The sequence below is a fragment of the Scardinius erythrophthalmus genome, assembly GCF_964197995.2.
Source record: "Scardinius erythrophthalmus genome assembly, chromosome: 7".
In the NCBI taxonomy this organism is placed as follows: Eukaryota; Metazoa; Chordata; class Actinopteri; order Cypriniformes; family Leuciscidae; genus Scardinius; species Scardinius erythrophthalmus.
In genome coordinates this window covers 11,130,981-11,150,964 of record NC_138227.1, presented here as the reverse complement: position 1 = coordinate 11,150,964, position 19,984 = coordinate 11,130,981, and the positions used below count along the sequence as shown (strand labels likewise).

At 36.6% G+C, this 19,984-nt stretch overlaps 1 protein-coding gene across 1 annotated transcript in view; it reads right to left on the bottom strand.

The window, feature by feature from the left end:
- npas1 (neuronal PAS domain protein 1) overlaps positions 1 to 19,984 on the bottom strand; it is a 38,715-nt gene that overhangs the window by 14,311 nt on the left and 4,420 nt on the right. Inside the window, exons 3-4 of the mRNA XM_081369811.1 lie at positions 7,652 to 7,719; positions 5,703 to 5,792 (exon numbers count right to left, since the gene is read on the bottom strand). Coding sequence (XP_081225937.1) covers positions 5,703 to 5,792; positions 7,652 to 7,719 — 158 coding nt within the window. The remainder of the gene's footprint in view (positions 1 to 5,702; positions 5,793 to 7,651; positions 7,720 to 19,984) is intronic.

Here is a 19,984-nt window from a genome sequence, read left to right as displayed (position 1 = left end):
TGTAGTATTTTGTGTGGCATGTTTTTTTCCTGTGAACTGTTCCAAAATAAGTCATGTATGAATTCATTTTTTTCAAATGGACGCTACCTAAAGGTGTGAGGCTGAATGTTTTCCCCACGCATATTTCGCAGAAGTTGGTCAGATGAATTCGCTGTGTTAAAAGTGACCTCTGTGTGAGCTGTTGCTTCATACATCGCTACACTATTGACATTAGACAATGGACCTATTTTTGCCTGTGAAATTTCACAAAAAAAATATGCTAATGTGATGCACCTTTAGAAGGTAGTTCCCTGTAAGCAGTGAGCATTGAAAACTTCTTCTGAATATGCCTCCTGCTTGTGCAGGTATTCAGGAATCAGAATTTGTCAATAATGAAACCGCAAGACGCCCATAAAAGGGTTGGCCACTCACAATTCCACTTGTTTTCCTCAACCAACCCAACTCATTCACATCTATTTTCCCTCCTAAACTCACTATCTGTCTTCCCATCCCCCCTCAAACCCATCCGAGAGTGTGTTTGTGTGTGTGTGTATTCTTTTTTGCCACACAATCAATGTGGCTTTTAAGATGTCTATCGATTTGTTCCCGAGACAGACCCCGGCTCGCTGGAGCGATGCTTTGATTGCTGTGCGAGTAATTACTGTTATTATTTATGCATCTGGGTGAAATGGCAGGACTTAACATTCCCTGTACAAGAGGCCACAGGCAATCAACAGAGAGAAAGCACCTGGAGAGGCGAGAGGCTCAAGATGGGAAGAGAGCTGGAGAAATGAGCACAGGGACGCAGGGAAATTCACAATACGCAAAAAACACAACCATAGATGAACACAGATGAAAGTATATCGCTGGGGTTTTATAGCACAAACTAGGACTGTCAATCGATTTCCGATTTCAATAAAATTAGTTACACAATAGTTATAACAATAACTGCATATTTCAATATTTGTCCAAGTTAGATGCATATTGATCTTTCACACAAAAAGCGCTTCATCTATTTTTACCAAAAAACAATACAAAAATGTATTATGTACATGAATTGTACATGAAAGTCTTCCTGCAGTCAATAATTCTATAACTAATCTCCGATAATTAAAATGACATATCTAAACATTCTTTCCTGAGATAATAATTTCTTCATGCCTTAAAATAGCTTGAATGTAATAGTGCATGGATCCATGAATATGCATATTGGTCCCCGCCTCCACTCAAAGCAGCTCAGACTACCTGATCCACTCGGTCTGTTGTACCGACACACAGTGCCAAGTGGAAATATTGGTTTAATTCAGCCGTATACGTTTGAACCAGAAACTGATTCAGAAGAAGAAATGGAAGAGTGAATTATACAGACTCGTCTATAAGTCGATGTATCAGAATGTTAATGTGTTTTATGTATTGCTCTATACGTCAGACACATAACGGTAATTGATATGATTAGCCTTTGGCTTGACTACATTATCAAACAGCTAATAGTGTGTTGCTAATGTAAGTTACCTTCTAAAACTCAGCATCCTTAGAAACACTTTGAACAACTGAATGTCAGTGGAGAAAGGCATACAGTTCATGTTTTGAAAGACGATGTCCTGTAGCTTACTAATGTAAATAAAAAAAAATGTATACAAAAATGTGATGATGTCCGACTCGTTTTATGAAGAAGAAAGCCTTAAGGGACCGTTCGGTATTTATGGAAGGGGCCACCGGAGGAAAATAGGGGAGGGTCATGTCTTTTTATTCTTTGTTGAGGGGAGGGTCATCCAACTTTTTTTAGTCTAGGGGGAGGGTCACCCAACTTTTATATTCATTAAAACAGCAACATTTCAAAGTGGCTTGTTTGGTGCTATTTTTTTCCATTTAGCTCCATGTTGATCTCGTGTTATCAGCCCCCCTTCGATATCAGATGGGTCTGACCCAACAAAAATCCAGTTTGGCGCTGTTTGGCAGTGTGCGCTTCAGTTCGCGCTTAGAAAAAGTGCATCATGTCAGAACAGAATGCCAAAGAAATGTTTACCCGGCAAAGCTTTAAAGCACGAGCAAATAATGAACTTTTGTTTTTAAGTGCACAGTGTCCTGTGAGTGTAACTCTACCGCTGCATTAACATGTGATGTGAACGTACGTCGAGTTTTACAGTATTGGGACTGAGGCGCCAGAACTGCTGATAGAATGTGCGCTGTAGGGCGATACTGCATATTTTAGTTTCCATTCTTATTTTGTTTCCACGATGTGTAAGATGTAGGGCTACCACCAGCCGCGGCGCTACCATTGGGCCCGGGTGGGCATTTAGGTCCGGGTCTACCCATTTTCTATAGCCTATGGTTTTGTACGTTTCTTCATTCGGATCTATTTGCGATGATCGATCCAAATTCTAAACAAAATGTTTACATGCTTCGTCCGATTCATTATTTATTAAGATAATAATTAATAAATGCACGCATAATTATCAGTGAACATGATAAATGTTGCAGATATGTTTTACATGCATGCACAAACAAATGCCTTTCAACTTGTGTGTGCAAAATTCAGAATAAAATGAATGTGCAGCAATTTGCACAAATACAGAGTCTAGGCCTACTGTGTTGTTACCATTAAATAAGCTCATTTAGTTTCATTTTTGTTAAAATATAATAATGTTATTTTTTCATCTATGTTGATTATGAAAAGTGAACCGCACACACGAGTATACGCAATATCGAGAGACATGGAGCGGGTCAGACATGATTTTGACCACTTAATTAAGTTTTGTTTTGCAGAAAACTATTTTTTTAAGTGAATTTCGTTTTGTATAAATTGTATCTTAATTTTCATTTTTTTTTTATCAACAAATTGCCAAATACCAAATATAGCAGACAACACAATCATAGAGGCGCCCGCGTGGTCACTTGCACTGCTCGTAAACAGGAGCGCATCTCATCCTAACTTAACGAAACTCAACATATGCCTCACATACATGAAATATATCTTAAGAAAGCTTGAAATGTCTTTTTAACAATTTAAAACGAAAAGAAATAGGCTACTCTCTGGTTATGTAATGATGTGCATTTCTCTCAATAGGCGTGTTCACTAGCCTACTACGGAGATGGCGATCGTCAACTTCATCTTTACAGCTGTTGTTGCTGTTAATAAACTAAAAATAATAGGCTTATAATTTTATTAAACAACAAATTAAATGAAATTTTTATTGTATTAAAAAAGCAACAAAAAAAATCCTGTTTATCAATATTGTGTGTGTGTGTGTGTGTGTGTGTGTGTGTGTGTGTGTGTATGTGTGTCGAAATAATTTGTCCGCTGCTGCTCAAAAAAAAAAACCGGTCAAAAACCCCACTGTCAGTGTTTTGTAAGGAACAGGTAAATATGTTCAATATAGCAGGAGACATTTTAATTGTTTACTAATGAAACAGTTATTTTTTATGTCAGTGTCGGCTAGACGAAGTTGACGACTCGCGATCTTCGCAGCGCTACCACATCTTTAAATCACTATTAGTAGGCTATTATTTAAGTTAACATAAAATACATAGACCTACACCACAAAAACTAGTTTAGGATAAATTCGTTCAAATTGGGCGATTCCAGTGAATGGACGTGACATTTGCAGTCAAAACTTAAAATAAAAATTCTCAGAAAATGCATTTATTTGAAACGTCTGAAAGGAGTCAAGACATTAGAAAAATATCAGTCTACACATGCGTTTTATATTTAATATGAGGGAAATACACATGTGACGTGACACAAAAAAATCTTTAACTTTTAGGTGGCAAAATATTTTTTAGTAATTCTTTAAATTACACTGTGCAAACCAAAATATACCCACCGGATGAATAAAGATCGGCCTCCACAGAAAATTAAATTTTATATTATTTTTATTTTATTTTTCGTGTTTGCATTTATGTGAAAAAAAAAAAAAAAAGTTACGGGCGTGACAGTTCTCCATTACGCACGGACATGACTGCTCTGAAGCGACTTTAAAAATTGCACAGAGACCTCAAACAGAAAGCACAAAGCCTTTCTTTAAAGTGAATTTCGTTTTTTTATTAATGTTATCTTAATTTTAATCAATGTTTCATCTGGATTTAATAAATAAGAAGTAGTCTAAATATAGTAGAAAATAGATAATCATGACACAGAGGCGCGGGCGAGTGAACTGGACTCTTGTCTCATAAATGAACCGAAACTCAGCGTAAGGTATGCTACTTGCCTCATAGACCTGAGAAATATATAGAAAGCTTGAAATGTCTACTTTTAAACATGCAGAACAATTCAAAACGAAGGAAAACAGACTGCTTTCTCCTTATGAAATGTGCATTTCTCTCTGGCGCGTTCTGAGACGATCGCGACGCATCGTCAACTTCATATTTGCAGTCGACACAGAAAACACTTGTTTATTAAAAACAATTAAAATGTCTAGCTATATTTGACATATTAATAATCATTACTTTTGCCGGTTCTTTGTGACAGCTTAGATGCTTTATTCGCAACGCCACCCACATGTTGAACGCGTCACACCGCATCAGCACCGAAAACATGTTTTTTTTTTTCAAATCTAAAATAAAAAATTGTGATACGAACCGAATCATAGGTTTGGTCTATCGTTACAGCCAGATGAGAAAGCAAGAGTTTATGGTTTAAAAAACAAACAAACAATGGCTATCTGAACATCTTTGCCAAGCCAAACTAGTACAGAATTAGGCTAATCAATAAATTATCGGGGAGGGTCGTGCCTTTTTTCACAATCATTTTGGAGGGTCATAGAAAAAAATATTGCTGGCGAAGGGAGGGTCATGTCTTTTTTGACAACAGATCTCAAAACTCCTCCGGTGGCCCCTTAAATAAATAACGAACAGTCCCTAAGTTTTCAAAAAGCATTAGACTATGACCCACTATTCTGCTTCATAAGTACCATGTGGACAATACGACATGACGTGGTTTAATGTACCTAAACAATGATTACCAAATTTCTCTCTCACATTGCTCTTCATAACCACTGAAAACGGTCCAAAAATCGAACCAAAAGTCAAATTATGGACGTAATCTGACATTAAGCGTTTCTGCTTCAAATTTTCAGCAGAGCAGCGGAGCGGCTGTGGGTTGACTCCACACGGTTCTCATGGGCTTTATATACAAGTCCTAATGTGAAAAAGCTTTACGTGGTTTAATGTACCTAAACAACGATCACCAAATTTCTCTCTCATACTGCTCCTCATAACCACTGAAAACTGTCAAAAAATCTAACCCAAAGTCCAATTATTATGGACGTTAAGTTAAAAGTGGTGGGTAAAAAATGTCTCATGATGAAATCCCCACCGAAATCGACGCCTATGGTTCATCATGACATCGTAATATACATCATATACATAATTCACCCACTATGTTGCTAACTGTACACTATTTTTCCTGTCCCTTCTTAAAGATGTTCTTGTGCTCACTGTGGAAAAGCCCCACTCCGCATGTTGACGAGATTAGTTACATGTTTTTGACAGTAGGAAACAATATTTTTGACACTGTCTTTGGTTCACTTCAGTTTTAAGGAGAAAATACTCAGCAATGGTGTTGACTTATGAATTTGCACATGGTTTGTCTTAAAAGCATTTTTGTTAAAAACATATAAACGACACTGAAGAGTTACCAAAATAGTTAGTTGCACTAAGTTAACACATTTAATTAACACCCTAAGCATAAAGTATGCTACAATGTGTAAGCATTTCCGTCTCACCTGTGAAAGGCCAAGGTAGATGGACACAGTCTCTGAGATATACAGAAATCTGCCTTCTTGACTGACCACGAACACGAATCCATCCAGAGACTGCAAAGAGAAAAACACATCTGTAGCTGAAACTTTACATGTACTTTAGTATGTTACTTAACACATCAAAAGAAGTGTACTTCTTTAAAGCATGACAAAAGATTATTGAAACATTTAAAATGTACTATCAAACTTAATTTGACATTATTGCACTGTGCACTTTTGTGCACTCAAGTGTGTTAAGTCATGAAAATGTACTCTAAGTACACTTAAGTGAACTTATTTCATTAATATTGTATTATCTGCATGTATAGATTTTCCAAAAACAACAACAAATGCTTTTAAGATTTGAAGTCCATGCAATACAATTAAGCATAGTACTTTTTCACAAGGATTGACTGTCCTACCTAAAAGTAAGTTTTGCACAACACTACACAATCACAGCCAGTCAGAATATATCTGATGTTTAATGTCAATATGAAATCAATCGATTGAAATTACTTTCTTCTTCAGCTGATTTCATCAGACCCACCTATTTTCAATTTATTTTATTATTTTTTTCATATAGACACCACTTTTCATGATGTAATGCCTAAAGGATAAAATAATTTTTTTTTCCCTCATTAATTATCATCTTTCACTTAGAAAAGTCACCTTACGGATGTAAAATTGGTTGTGAATGCTGTTTTATACAGCGTCACAGAAATATGAGCGATGCCATTTAACATTTTAGTGGTGAAACACTTCAAACTTAAACTAAAACTAACCAACAAATAAAGCCTGAACCAACAAAATCAATACTGCTGAACAAATCTCAAGATTTTTATGGAATCAAGTCTATGGCTGTAGACATAAGCATCGACTTCAAAGCGAAAACAACATGAGGGAAGAATCAAATTGATTTAGACAGAAACCACAACATCTTCCCCTCACTTTAAAATACACTGGTACACCAGAACAGCGCTTGGCAGATAAAAAGCGTACAGTCACCCAATTACAGGACTCATTTAAAGAATAATATTAATTGTAATAACACACAGGCACGAGTGAAGCAGAGTGGGCACTTTAGTTGAGAACGACTGATGTTGTTGAGGCGGTAATTTATGCAAGTGACGAGTTCACTATGCAAATGAGAGTGGACCGGAATGACAGGAATCTTGGAAATAAAGCGCAATTATGTAGTTATTACTGACAGAAGACGAGACAAAGAATCATAAGGATTTTCAGAAGTTTTAATTTGATTTCTATCAGCGCCGTCCCTCTTTGAATATTTTACTTTTTTTTTCAAGGTAACCCTTCTAATAATAATAAAAAAATTATCTTACAAATTACTCTCCCTTTTTTTTTCCTTTTCTTTTTTTTTTTAAGTCAGACAGCCAAATTCCAGTACTTATGGCATATTACTCATAATTTTAAACAACAAGACATATTTGCAAAAGCGACTTCAAAACAGTTCTGACACAAGACTTTTATTGCATGCATGAATGGAGTTGCATTAGGAAATGCAGCATTAGACTGCATTTATTTGATACTGTAAAAACTGTAATATTGTGAAATTACTGTTTTCTTTTTTAATATGTTTTCAAAGCTGAATTTTCAGCATCATTACTCCAGTCTTCAGTGTCACATGATCCTTCAGAAATCATTCTAATATGCTGATTTGCTGCTCAAGAAACATTTCTTATTATTATTATTATTATCATCAAATGTTACTTTTTTAAAATAAAAAATGTCAGCATTTATTTGAATAGTGTTGTAAACAGTTTCCACAAAAATATTGAGCAGCAAATAATAATTTAATTGTAACAGTCACATACAATAAAAAGATACACATCACATGACTAACATTGATATCTGTAAACGCACATAAATGAAACTCATATTTACATATTTATTTTATTTAAATGAGTCATATTTACCTGCAGTAGATGAGCTCCCATGTGCTGCTCAAATATGTCAGTGACCAACGAATGACTTGTTCTTCGTACTGCATAAAAAAAAAGAAATAAAAAAATGCAATCACATTTCAGAAGCTGTTTAAAGCCAGTCATTTTACTATTTAAATTAAAAGTTGTATTACTGTGATGATACTCTCAAACATATTCATAATAATAATAATTAGAGTTCCAAGCTCTTTAACAAAACAAAGCAGAACAACTGTAATATTCTCAAACATTGACACATCTTGACAGTCACACTCTTTGGTTACTACAGGAGGAAACAGCTGATAATAGCGTTAAGCAGCTGTTAATACACCCTCCCAGTTCTTTACTGGTATTTCAGAGAGACTATCAAAGACAGCGAACGTCAGAGCCGCTGAGGTTTATTGGGCTGATAACACAGACAGAGACATGCTAATTCATCCTCAGCACACAACTGCATCCTGGGCCGCCTGTCATCACAAAACAAACAAATTTACAAATCACACAAATGACATTCGAGGTGCATTTCAAACATGCCTCGCTCTGATCTTCCGCTGTGGAAGCCCAGTTGAAATTCCCTGCACTCACAGCAGGACGTGCGCGCGTGTGCGTGTGTGTGTGGCTGGGATGCTTGTGGCAATCAATAAGTGTTTTGAGAGGATGACAGCGTTTGTCTGAGTTGCTACTAAACGGAAGACGGACTGTGAGCTCACTTCTATAAACCTTTTTCCCGTGGTACTCCTGCCACAATTCAAGTGTTCGCCTGACAAAATACACACCTTCAGAAAAGCGACGTGAACAGACACAGAAATGAAAGGTCTAGTTCTAGCACACCTACAAATGCCATTTATTCACATTCTTGTCAACCCTTGTGAAAAACAAGTACACTTTAACACACTCAGAGAATTAGCCTCTAAGAAAGAGTATTACTACTGAAATGAAATACTATGAAATAATATGAATTATACCATGGTCTGTCTGAATACTCGATTCCGATTGGCAGGAAGGTGTGCAATAAAACAGTTTATACCATGGTCTGGGTGAATACTCAATTCTGATTGGCTGCAGGGTGTCCATTAAAAAGTGATAGAGGACACCTAGTAAATAAACCGTCAGGCGTAACCAGGGAAACCAAGTTATTGTTTGTAAAAACTTTAGATTTCGATTGTAAAACTAATTAAAATATAAACTAATGTTTTAAAAATGTGTTATTTGGCAAGTGACCATGGTATAAGCGGGTTAATGCCATTTGAGGTGTCCATTGTCAGGTATTAATGGACTTCGGCGGAGGCAACCCCGCCATTAATACCTGACAATGGACACCTTGTCGGGCATTAACCCTTACTTAATGCACAGGTAGTTCCAAGTCAGTTTAACTTTCAGTAATAAAAATAGCTTCGCTACATTATATTTCTTAGCAACGAGGGGGTTATATCACTTTGTTTTCTAGCCTAATAGAGAGAGAGATGCTGAACAGATGGATGTATGAATCTCTCTCTCTCTCTTTCTCAATAATTAATTCAAATAAATGTAATCTTACGCACTACTTTATCTCTGTGTCTGATTTAAAGCAGACAGAATGTAACTGTAGAAATCTAACTGTAGCCGTAACTGATGAAAATAACCGTCAATTTTACCCTTCTGGGCAAATATTGAGCTGAAAACATCAATAACAGCTTTAAGTTGTCAATGCTGGCAAATGAACATGGTATAAGTGGGATAATCCACGGCTAGCCGTGCATTAAATGATTTTAATGTACTTCGCGCCATTTGGTTCTATGCCTCCACGTCTTGCATTAAAATCGTTTAGCTAGCCATAGATTATCCCTTACATAATTTATACTGTATATATACAAGGATATACTAAAGTGCGATTAATTTCAGACAATTAACTGCATGTTAAGTGCAATTAAATGACAATGTATTATAGTTTAAATTTATATTAAATGCAGTTAGCTTAACTTTAAAGTGCTTTTTTACTCGCTTAAGTAGGACTTAAGTACATCTTTATATATCATTTAATAATTACTTCTATAATCGTTGAAATGTGTCTACTGTCAAATGCACTGATAAGCATTTATGGTCAACTAAAATAAACTTTAATGTTCTATGCACTTGTAAGTTAATTATTTAAAAATATTTGTAATTACACATTTATAGACCTTATGTGCCAGAGAAACAAACACGCAAAATCCTTAGAATGTTGTGTTTTGATCTTCTGTTTTTTGCAGAAGCTTTGTATGGCATCGCTGTCGAAGAGTAATTAGCTGGTGGATTTACTTATTGTCGAGTTAACAAAGTATTGTTTGATATGTTTGAAGCAGACGTCAAAATAAAATTTAGTAGACCGGGAAGTTTTTAAAACGAGTGGTTCATTCATAAATCCGTAAGATCTTACCTTCATGCTGTGGAAATGCAAACTGCACAGTGCTGAGAAAGGGCGGGGCTAATGTTGCAATTCAGTACATTTACAATAAATTAATTTTGAATTAAATAACACACTATAGATCAAATTAAAATCAAATACTTGTGCTTTACTATGTTAGTCAACACATCAAAATAAGTGGACTTCTGTAAAGCACGACAAAATATTAAAACAATTATTTAAAACGTACTTTAAAGTAAAACTTTGCATTTGACTTTTTAAAACGTAAGTGTGAAGAAACAGTCATGAAAGTGTACTCTCTTAAAGTGGCCTTTAATTTTACAGTTTTTTTTAAATGTACTATTTGAAGTACACTACAAGTGCACATTCAATAAAATTAAGCACACTTCTCTTTCACAAGGGAATCCAAATCTGTATGACTGTCATTATTACTCATTTGATAATCTTCCTCTCTTTTGTAAGTCCTTAATACGCAAAAAACGCAATTTAATATAATTTAATATAGTTGTATGGAGCACTTTTATGATACTTATTATGGTGCTTTTCTGACATTTTTGGAACAGCCCTTGTCCCCTTTTATTTTCATGTGGAAAGGAGCAGCCAGAACATTTCACAAAATAGCTCCTTTTGACTTCCACTGAAGAAAAATTAAATAAAAAAAAACAATTTTTTACAAACATTATCACATTTAAACATTAGAACACACTGAAAATAACACACATAGATGAGTCCCAGCACCCAAACTACACACCCCAAAACTCAGTGGCACTTTAAGAATGGGGTCCCCTCACAGGAATATCAATGAGTCAATCCCATTCAGAGGCCTGAAAAGGGGGTCTGGCGCAGAAAGCGGGATCACCACTCAGTACTTGTGGGTACACAGAGCACTGCTTGTTCGTCTTTGGGGGTCACATGCTTGTTGACGATTGAATAGTCATGCAACTCCCCTCATCCAAACACTGTGGGTCTTCCCACAGGGCTGTGAGTGATGCAGTCGAGCTATAGGGCAGGGCTGACAGGAGCCATACTGCCTGATGGATGGACAATAGTCGGCCCTCATTTCCCAAAGTCAGTCGCAACAGCAGAGGCTAATGCGAAGTCGAACCGGGCCCAATAGGGCAGAGGATGAGAATGATGGTGATGTTCCTCAGACTGAGGGTCCAAAAGATCTATTTGATAAAACAAATCTGTTAGTGTTGGATACTTTAATGATTACAATTATGTCATGACAACTCTCTGAGAGATTGGTATGGTAATAGAGATTGGCATGGTAATGGATGAATGTATTTGGTCTTGGCGGAATAGATCTGTTACGCTGCTGCTGCTGCTGCTGCAGAGCAAGTACAGAGACTTGCTACTGCCAATACATTCACGGACACTGCAGTGAGCATGTAGGACATGCTGCTGCTACTGCACATGTGACATGCATGAATCAACCCCCGTAGCAGATCTATACAGGTGGAGCTGGGGTAGGTGGAGGGTTTCTGAAAGCGCGCTGCAGACTGTTAACAGCAGCACTACCAGTATTTGAATGTTGAGCCGCAGCTCATTTGCCGCTGATGCAACAGCAGCCAATCAGCTGTGCCATGTAGATAATGATGTGATCGCTACCAAATAAGTAGCCTGCGCCATTTAGAGTTTCACTGATGATGCATCCCAGTGCATCCTTAGGATGCATCTTTTAACTAATATAAAAATGTATTTATATTTATTTAAAATATGATATATTTAACTTATGTGTATATAAATATATATATATATATATATATAGAGAGAGAGAGAGAGATATAGATAAAATGTAACATTTGTAATATTGTAATATTTTGTCATATTAATATTGTAATATTTAAATCTTGTCATATATTAATTGCAAGATTTAATTTGTGTGTGTGTATGTGTATATATATATATATATATATATACATACATACATACACACAAATTAAATCTTGCAATTAATATATGTCAGTATTTAAATATTACAATTATAAACAATTACAATTTACATCTTTAGGTAATACTTGTTTTCAAGGCATTTATTGATTTTAAAATTGTGTTACATTAAATATTAAAGATTCTCAATATTTAATTTGAACAAATGTTTTATCATCTTACACAACAATTTCAACATGTAAGAAAACATGGCAAATAATTGTTCTTCTATTTATTCTATTGTGTCAGCTTTCATCTCATTTGGTTTATTTTTTATTTTCCTTATGGAATTTTTAGAGAAACATTTTAGAGCAAGTTTTAAACATGAATCCTAACTGAGAATGAGAAACCTCTGCGTAATAACAGGTTCATGTTGATTCCAGCTTGACTCGCGGGTCAGCTTTGAGGGTCTTTGGGACGTTGAAGCACAATAATGAATGAAATAACTAAAGTCATTTGACTTTCTTCTCCTCCACACTCAGCTCATTTTGACTCTTTCATTTCTTTCCTCTCTTCCTTCTCCCCCTTCTTCAAGCTGACAACCTTTTAACAAAGTTCGAAGGTTACTATGGAAACTGCAAGGTTGGCCTTTCATTGCATGTTCGCTTGCTCAGTCCAGTTGGCTGATGGGAATCGTAGGCCGATCGCCTAGCAACTTGTTTACAGGGCTGTGGATGTAAAGCGGTCTGTGCTCCCCCACCTCTAACCTCACGTATGAGACAGGAGGAATGACTCTCAGACAGACGAAAAGAGGCAGAGAACGCGTCTCCAGTCGCAATGTCCCTCTCCGCTGCAATTATCCTTTCACTCTGCCATCCCTCCCTCTCTTTCTAAGCTGTTACCTCTCTCCTAGCACGGTCGAACATAATTTGAGTGCAATTAACGTCCCTTAAAAGCCCTCAGTGCTTTAAATGCTTGAAAATAGGAGAGATAGACAGACATAGAGAGCTGGCAGGAGGGAGAGTAAGAGAAACAAGTGAAAAGGAGAAAGAGAGAGACAGTGTGAAAGTCAAAAACAAGACTGTGTCACAGAGAGTGCGAAACCTGGACAAAAGGAAATGTGTGCGAGTCAGAACTTAATCAAAATTCCAAAACTGCATGAACATTGCAGCACTGATCTAAGCTGATAACATTTCATCTTCACAGTTACAATAATAGCTGCATTTTTACAGTATCTGAAGACAATGTGATCGGTGCTTGCCAATGCAAAACTCAGCACCACATTATTGAATCATAAAAAAAGCTTTTTCTTTTGTCTGGTTTCACATTAAAAACATCCAAACATCTTTAAAATATGATACGTGTACACGAGAAGCAAAATTGTGTAAGATAATACAACAAAGAATATATCAAAAGAACATACAAATAAAATATCAAAAGATGCTTTCTTCTTTTAATAGTAAACCTCCCTAAATGTATTTAAAACTATATTTATTTTATTTTTTCATTTAAAACAAGAACATTTTAAGTAAATGAATCTTGTTTTAATGATGTTTAGACATTTTTACTGGAAAGCAACTGTGACTGACATGATCATTTTAATTAAAAAACAAATATGTGTAATATAATAATGCTATATGAATTAAGTTTATTTTACTGATCTTGTTTAAAGAATAATATTAAATTGTATTTAAAATATTGTGGTTATGTCCCATCAGCTCGGATTCGAGTCTTGGTGACTTAGTAATCTAAATAATTAAAAAGGATTCGGTTTTGTACTAGTCTGACGAAATCCTCCAGCGTCCGTCCTGTAGTTGTTGTAATCGTAACGATCCACCTCTTTGACTCGGGTTCCACCTTGTATTAAGATGCATTTTGGTCGATCGGATCACAAGTGGAAGACGCTAAATACAGGTGTAAATGGGGTCTAAAAACGTTTTGAGCTTGTCCACTTTCGACCACTTCCAGTGGTAGTCAAAAACGCATTAGACCGGATTGCTTTCGTAGTGTAAACGATCATGTAGTCGAATGTGTTCGAACAGCCACAAAAGACCATCAACTCTCTGCCTGCTGACCTATTGCTTAGACATTATGGGACACGCGGTAGCCAGACGAGATTTAAACTCTGTCAACTGAAGACCCAAGATTGGTTTGAAGACTAAAAATGTATCAAGCACAATGTTCTCTCGCCATTCCTGATTTATAACACACACTCACTGAGTTCGGCTGGTCTTGCGTCTGTCAGAGCAGAAGCCAAAGCATGTGTTTTCCGTCATCTCTAGCCGTGTCAAGGTTATTCCGTCAATTAGATTGAAAGATCTGAAAAAGTCCATACATTTACCCACCCATAGACCCTCCCCTTGAAAAAAATCAGGACAGAAGTGACTGAAAGTGGACAAAAGAGACTTAAACACCAGGTGTAAACGAGAATGTTTCCCTCGTCCACTTGTGATCCAATCGACCAAAACGCATCTTAATACCAGGTGTAAACAGGGTCTTTTGCAGTTTTCCTCTGCACCTTGAACACTCGCTCTTTCCAATCATGATATCCTTTTCCAGTGATCTTTCCCTTTGAAATGTGTGACTGACCAAAGTACGACAGACACAGTTTCGTTTGTACTTTGAGTGGCATTTCTGGTCAAAACTATCTGGATTTCTTCTCCGTCAAGCTCAAATTTATCAATGTTATCAGTTGGCATGATCTTGGTCTTAATGTTTAGTTCTAGTCCCATCTCTGACTTTCCTCAGCAGAAGGTCCATATCTTCCTGTGTTTCAGGCAGTAGTGTCCTGTCTTTGGTATTGTATATCAGTCTTCCACCTATTCCAATGTTATCCCCCTCTTATGCCCGGTACACATTGTAAGATTTTGGGCTGTCCCAGACGAAAGACGATCAATCGTGGCGATTTCTGTGGTCGTGGCTCCTAAACAGTGGTCCTACGTCGTACAGTGAGAGAGGTTCAAAGACGGCTGTTGTCACGGCCCAAAGATGACTAGCCCCTAGCCATGACCGCATCCATATTCTCCTCTTTCGTTTTCCTCCTCTATTTTTCAGCGCACATTAAAAAAAAAACACGACTGCCACAGTGCGATTCATCTTGCTCTATTTGTTTACCACTACAGTAGCTCATGCTGATGACGTTTTATTCCTCTATACTAATGATTCAATAGGTGCCAAGTTTATTAGATCCATGACAAACAGTGTTATTTGTAATGGTCTTATAGGACTGCCGAAATCACAGTCTGTAGCAGGCATTAGGGATGCACCAAAATGGTCTGTCTTCAAGAAGCTGCATGATGCGAGATATCACTCAGGTGACAGAACAGAACAAATGGTTATGGATGAGTTATGCACCAGAGTTTAATACTTAAGGTTGACCCTAAATATGAGCAACAGTAATAATCATGCTTGACTAAGCAAATGCCACTAACTAATAACAAACTGTGCAAAAATAGTTTGGAACTGGAGCTGCTTGTTTTGTACTTGATCTGCTGATCCGCATGCATTGCGGGATAATATATGTGCATGTATCCTTTTAAGGGCCATAGGTCTGACGGTCAGACATAAAAGGTTTAATCACCCCATTATCCATAAAGACTGTCATTCCCCTGCAGAGCCTGTACAACTACACACTCACACGCACATACACACACACACACAAAATGCATACGCACAAGCTCATAAAGAGATAAAATATCACTTTTTTTGTGTCACAGCCATTTTACTTTCCCTCTTGTCCCTCATCGTCCCTCCATTACTCCTCGTCTCGCCCTCCCCGTCTCTTTCGCTCTCTCTTCCTCCCTCTTTCACTCTCGCCCTGTGTGAAGGTCATGCAATTGATTTTCCTCTGTCTATTCATTTTTCAGTCCTGGTTTTGAAACGTGGGAAGCAGACAAAAGCCATACCACCCCCCCACCAGCGCGCACAGCCTCCCCTCCCCCGCTTCACGCCACTCGCACCCGCCGTCAGCGTCCGCCCTGAGAGGAGCCCGACCCGGACTCACATTCCTGCACTGCAGTTTGAGATATGCATCATGGCCGTACCGGCTCAGCTCATTCCAGCAAACGGCGTCACCAGGACACACTCACTGAACAGCTGCCGCTATTTCAGTGTGAAAATCTGCGTCGTACCCTCTAATCACTCGCAATTCATTTTAATCAGGAGCTGAATGTGCTAAAATAGCATTTTGCTATTTTTAATTTACGATATTGTCTTTCTTTTTAGTGCAAATGGCTACGTAAATTAAGTTTATTATTATTGCGGCTTATTTAAAAAATTCTAAGCTGTAAGCATGGAATTAAATGATTAAAGGATTTAAAGTGATTTAAGGGAGTAAAGAGAAAGAAAGTGAACAGTAAAAGAAAAGTAATTCATTTGAACTATAGGCAAATAATATATATTTTTCAAAAAGGTCATGACATGTATTTATTATTTTATTTGAATATGTACCTTGAGGTTCACTTATAATACTAATAAAATAATTAAAAATAAAACAGATACCCTCTTGTCTGAAATGATCAGTTAAAGGCTTGTCAGTAAAAGGCCACTGTTATGATTGGCTAACATCACTGCATAGGAAACAGTATCAAAGCCCACTCGCTATTGCAAGTGTTTTGAAAACATTATCCATATAAAACCACCATTTACAGATTAAGCATTATGAAATCATTTACTATGGATTTTGATGCTAAGATCCAACAGAGCTGACTGCTTCATCTGTCAACAAACATTTCTTTGTGAAGCCTCCGTTACACTGTGCCTCGTTTACTAAATAAAATGCTCCGAAACAAAAATATAATCCTTCAACGCATATTTCACCGTTAAAACCGTTGCACATGAATTTGCGCTGTTTATGTGAACAGTAAAGCCTGCCTTCTTTGGCTTGTCTGGCCATATCAATGGGGGTTATGTGCAACAAACTTCCAAATTCTGTAAAATGGGTTGCATCGCTTACGGTTCAGGTCTTTTGTATGTGCTTCGCTAAATATAGAGCCGTTTTAAAAAGCGAGCAAAGATGAGCATAACGTGTCCATTTGTATAGGGAGATTGATTTCTAAAACTTTTTGTTTTTCTTCCTCTCACTAACATTAAGATATTTATTTAATTATTTTAGTTTAAGGTAATGTGCTTCTGTCATTTTTATTAATTTAGTTTTTTTAATTTCTATTTAGCTTTAATTTATTTTTATAGTAGTTTTAGTCATTTTAGTACTTTAACTTATTTTATTTCAGTTAGTTTGCAAAGTAACATTTCTATTTTTTTTTTTTTTTTTATTAATTTTAATAGTTTTAGTTAACTATAGTAACCCTGCCCTGTACAGTAAATCACCCTGTACAGTTTTTTATTAATACTATATATGTGTGGTGGGTATTCACAAATAACCTTTACACTACAACTGAATGTACGGCATGTAGTTTGTAAAGACATTTATTTCTTTTAAAACAGAACTTTAGTTCCAGATTGTGGGTTAATGTATTTTACTTTTGTCCTTACTTCAGCAATCTGTTGCAGTAGATATTCTCAAGTGTGACGATCATGATGTGAGACTCTCGTCTGTATCCTATCCTTTGGTTTCTCATAGCTGTCTACATTCATCAACTCTCAGGTGGCATTTGAGTCTACACACTACCACACACACCTATATCATAGTCTGGCCCTGTTCACTTCCTCATAGGTATGTTTATCTACTACACAAACACAAATACACACACATCCACACACCTAATTGTGGCCTAGATGTTTCCCCTCAGTAATAATAGCAATTAGACAACCCTTGTAATTACTCTCTCCTCGTTATATAGTTAATTTCTGTAATTACAAATCATACAGATAATTTCGTCTACCCTTTGTGTGTTTTTTCTTTCTATCCTGTTATCCTATGCATTTGATTGAGTGGGTGTGTGAGGGACATTAGCTCTGTTCCAAAATCTACTGAGCTGCCTATCTAGACAGCACTTTAAAGGCATCACACAAACCTCTTGTGAACTCACTGTGCATTTCTCGTGAGGATTGAGCTCTATTTGGGTGTCACATGAGTTGCCGTCTAGACTGAACACAGTGCTGGTGTGAAATGATGCTACATTTTTAGAAAAATCCAGCATAAGGTATGTTTTGCATGCTGGGACCAGCAAAGGATGCTGGTTGCTGGTCTTGCTGGTCACCAGCATGGGAAGTGGGAGTGCTGGTGGACCAGCTGACTAGTTTAGCTGCTCCACCAGCTAAACCAGCTCTAACCAGTATAAACCAGCCTGGACCAACATGGAATTGATGCTGGTTTGGAACACAATAAACAATTCAGTTCCTTCAGCATCTTTTTTTTTTTTTTTTTTGGTGTGTGTGTGTAGTAGGGCTGTCAATCTTCCTCTATAATACCATTCGAATTCCATTCCTTATTTTATTTAATATTCGATTAATATTCGAATATTAAATGCTCAAATTCAACCTATTATTAATATTTACGACATTACACAGTCTTATGGATCGCCAATGCAAATGCGTGATGTTGATCGGTCTCATATCTTCACAGATAAACCGTGTCAGTTTGTCTGTTATCGCCTTTTGGCGGACAGCTGGTAAACGTTTTCGTTTGAAAATGTATATTTTTCTCTCCGTTTTGGCCTTCCGTCCACACTGAGACGGCGTTTTTATTAATGAAAACGAAGCTTTTTTGTAAACGCACTCCAAAGTGGATACATTTGAAAACTCCGTTTTCACGTTGTAGTGTGGACTGGGAATCAAATTGTCAGGAGTGGTGATCTCCGTTTCCGTGGAGACATTGCTCTCCGCGATTTTTGTAATGTTATGATACAGCGTGGATAACGTGCACAATTGTGTTACGATTCAAAAACGTTATTGTTCATCAGACAAAACAAAAGCATTTCATTTTCACATGCGTGTAAGCGAGAAAGATTGCATTTTTTTTTTTAAATATACATAAAGCAATATTCGAATAGGAACTTCAGCATTCGAATAGTATTGATTTTTTAAATATTCGAATTATATTCGAATTTCGGAATTCGTTCCAACAGCCCTAGTGTGTAGCAAAATATGTATTACAAAAATATGCTCCTATATTTATAAAAATTTGGGGTATGTAAGATTTTTTGAAAGAAGTCTCTTCTGCATTTATTTGCTAAAAAATTCTGTAAAAACGGTAATATTGTTAAATATTATTACCATTTAAAATAACTGTTTTCTATTCAAATATATTTTAAAATGTAATTTAATCCTGTGATGGCAAAGCTGCATTTTTTAAATACACTTTAAAAGTGTAATTTACTCCTGTGATCAAGGCTGAATTTTCAGCTTCATTACTCCAGTCTTCAGTGTCACACGATCCTTCAGAAATCATTCAAATATGCTGATTTGCTGCTCAAGAAACATTTCTGTTCATCACCAATGTTGAAAACAGTTTTACTGCTTCTTATTTTTCAAGATTCTTTGATGAACAAAGTTCAAAGAACAGCATTTATTTGAAATATACATATTATGTAACATTACAGATGTCTTTTCTGGCACTTTTGATCTATTTAATACGTCCTTGCTGAATAAAAGTGCTAATTTCTTCCAAATAAATAAATAAAATCTTACTGACCTTTGAACAGCAGTGTACTCATTAATATTAATTAGTCCGTTTGCTAGTTTTGATATTTTAATTATAAATTCATCTGTTATCAGATAACCCTGCTATTAATATATAATCAGATTTTATAGTTTATGTCAGTTACTGGTAATATACATTTCAAAATTCTCCCTTAAAGTGTAATGAACCACATTTTGGTGGTAGTTTACTACATTTCTAAAGGATTGACTGTTGAACGCTGCTAGTAAGTCACAGTAGACAGCAGACAGCAAAGCTTCTCACTAGGCTTTGAAACAGACAAAAACAGCAAGCAGAAAGAGAGACATTCGCCCAGGTATTTTAACAGGACCGAATCGCTTTGATGCGGCAGGTATAATGAGGCTCGCAGGCGGGCTACAAAAGGACCATCTCTCAGAAACAGACTTCCTTGGTCTGGCCACTTGTTAACAAGCTTCAGCTCTGGCTCTGGCTCTTTTGTTCATCCCCGCCG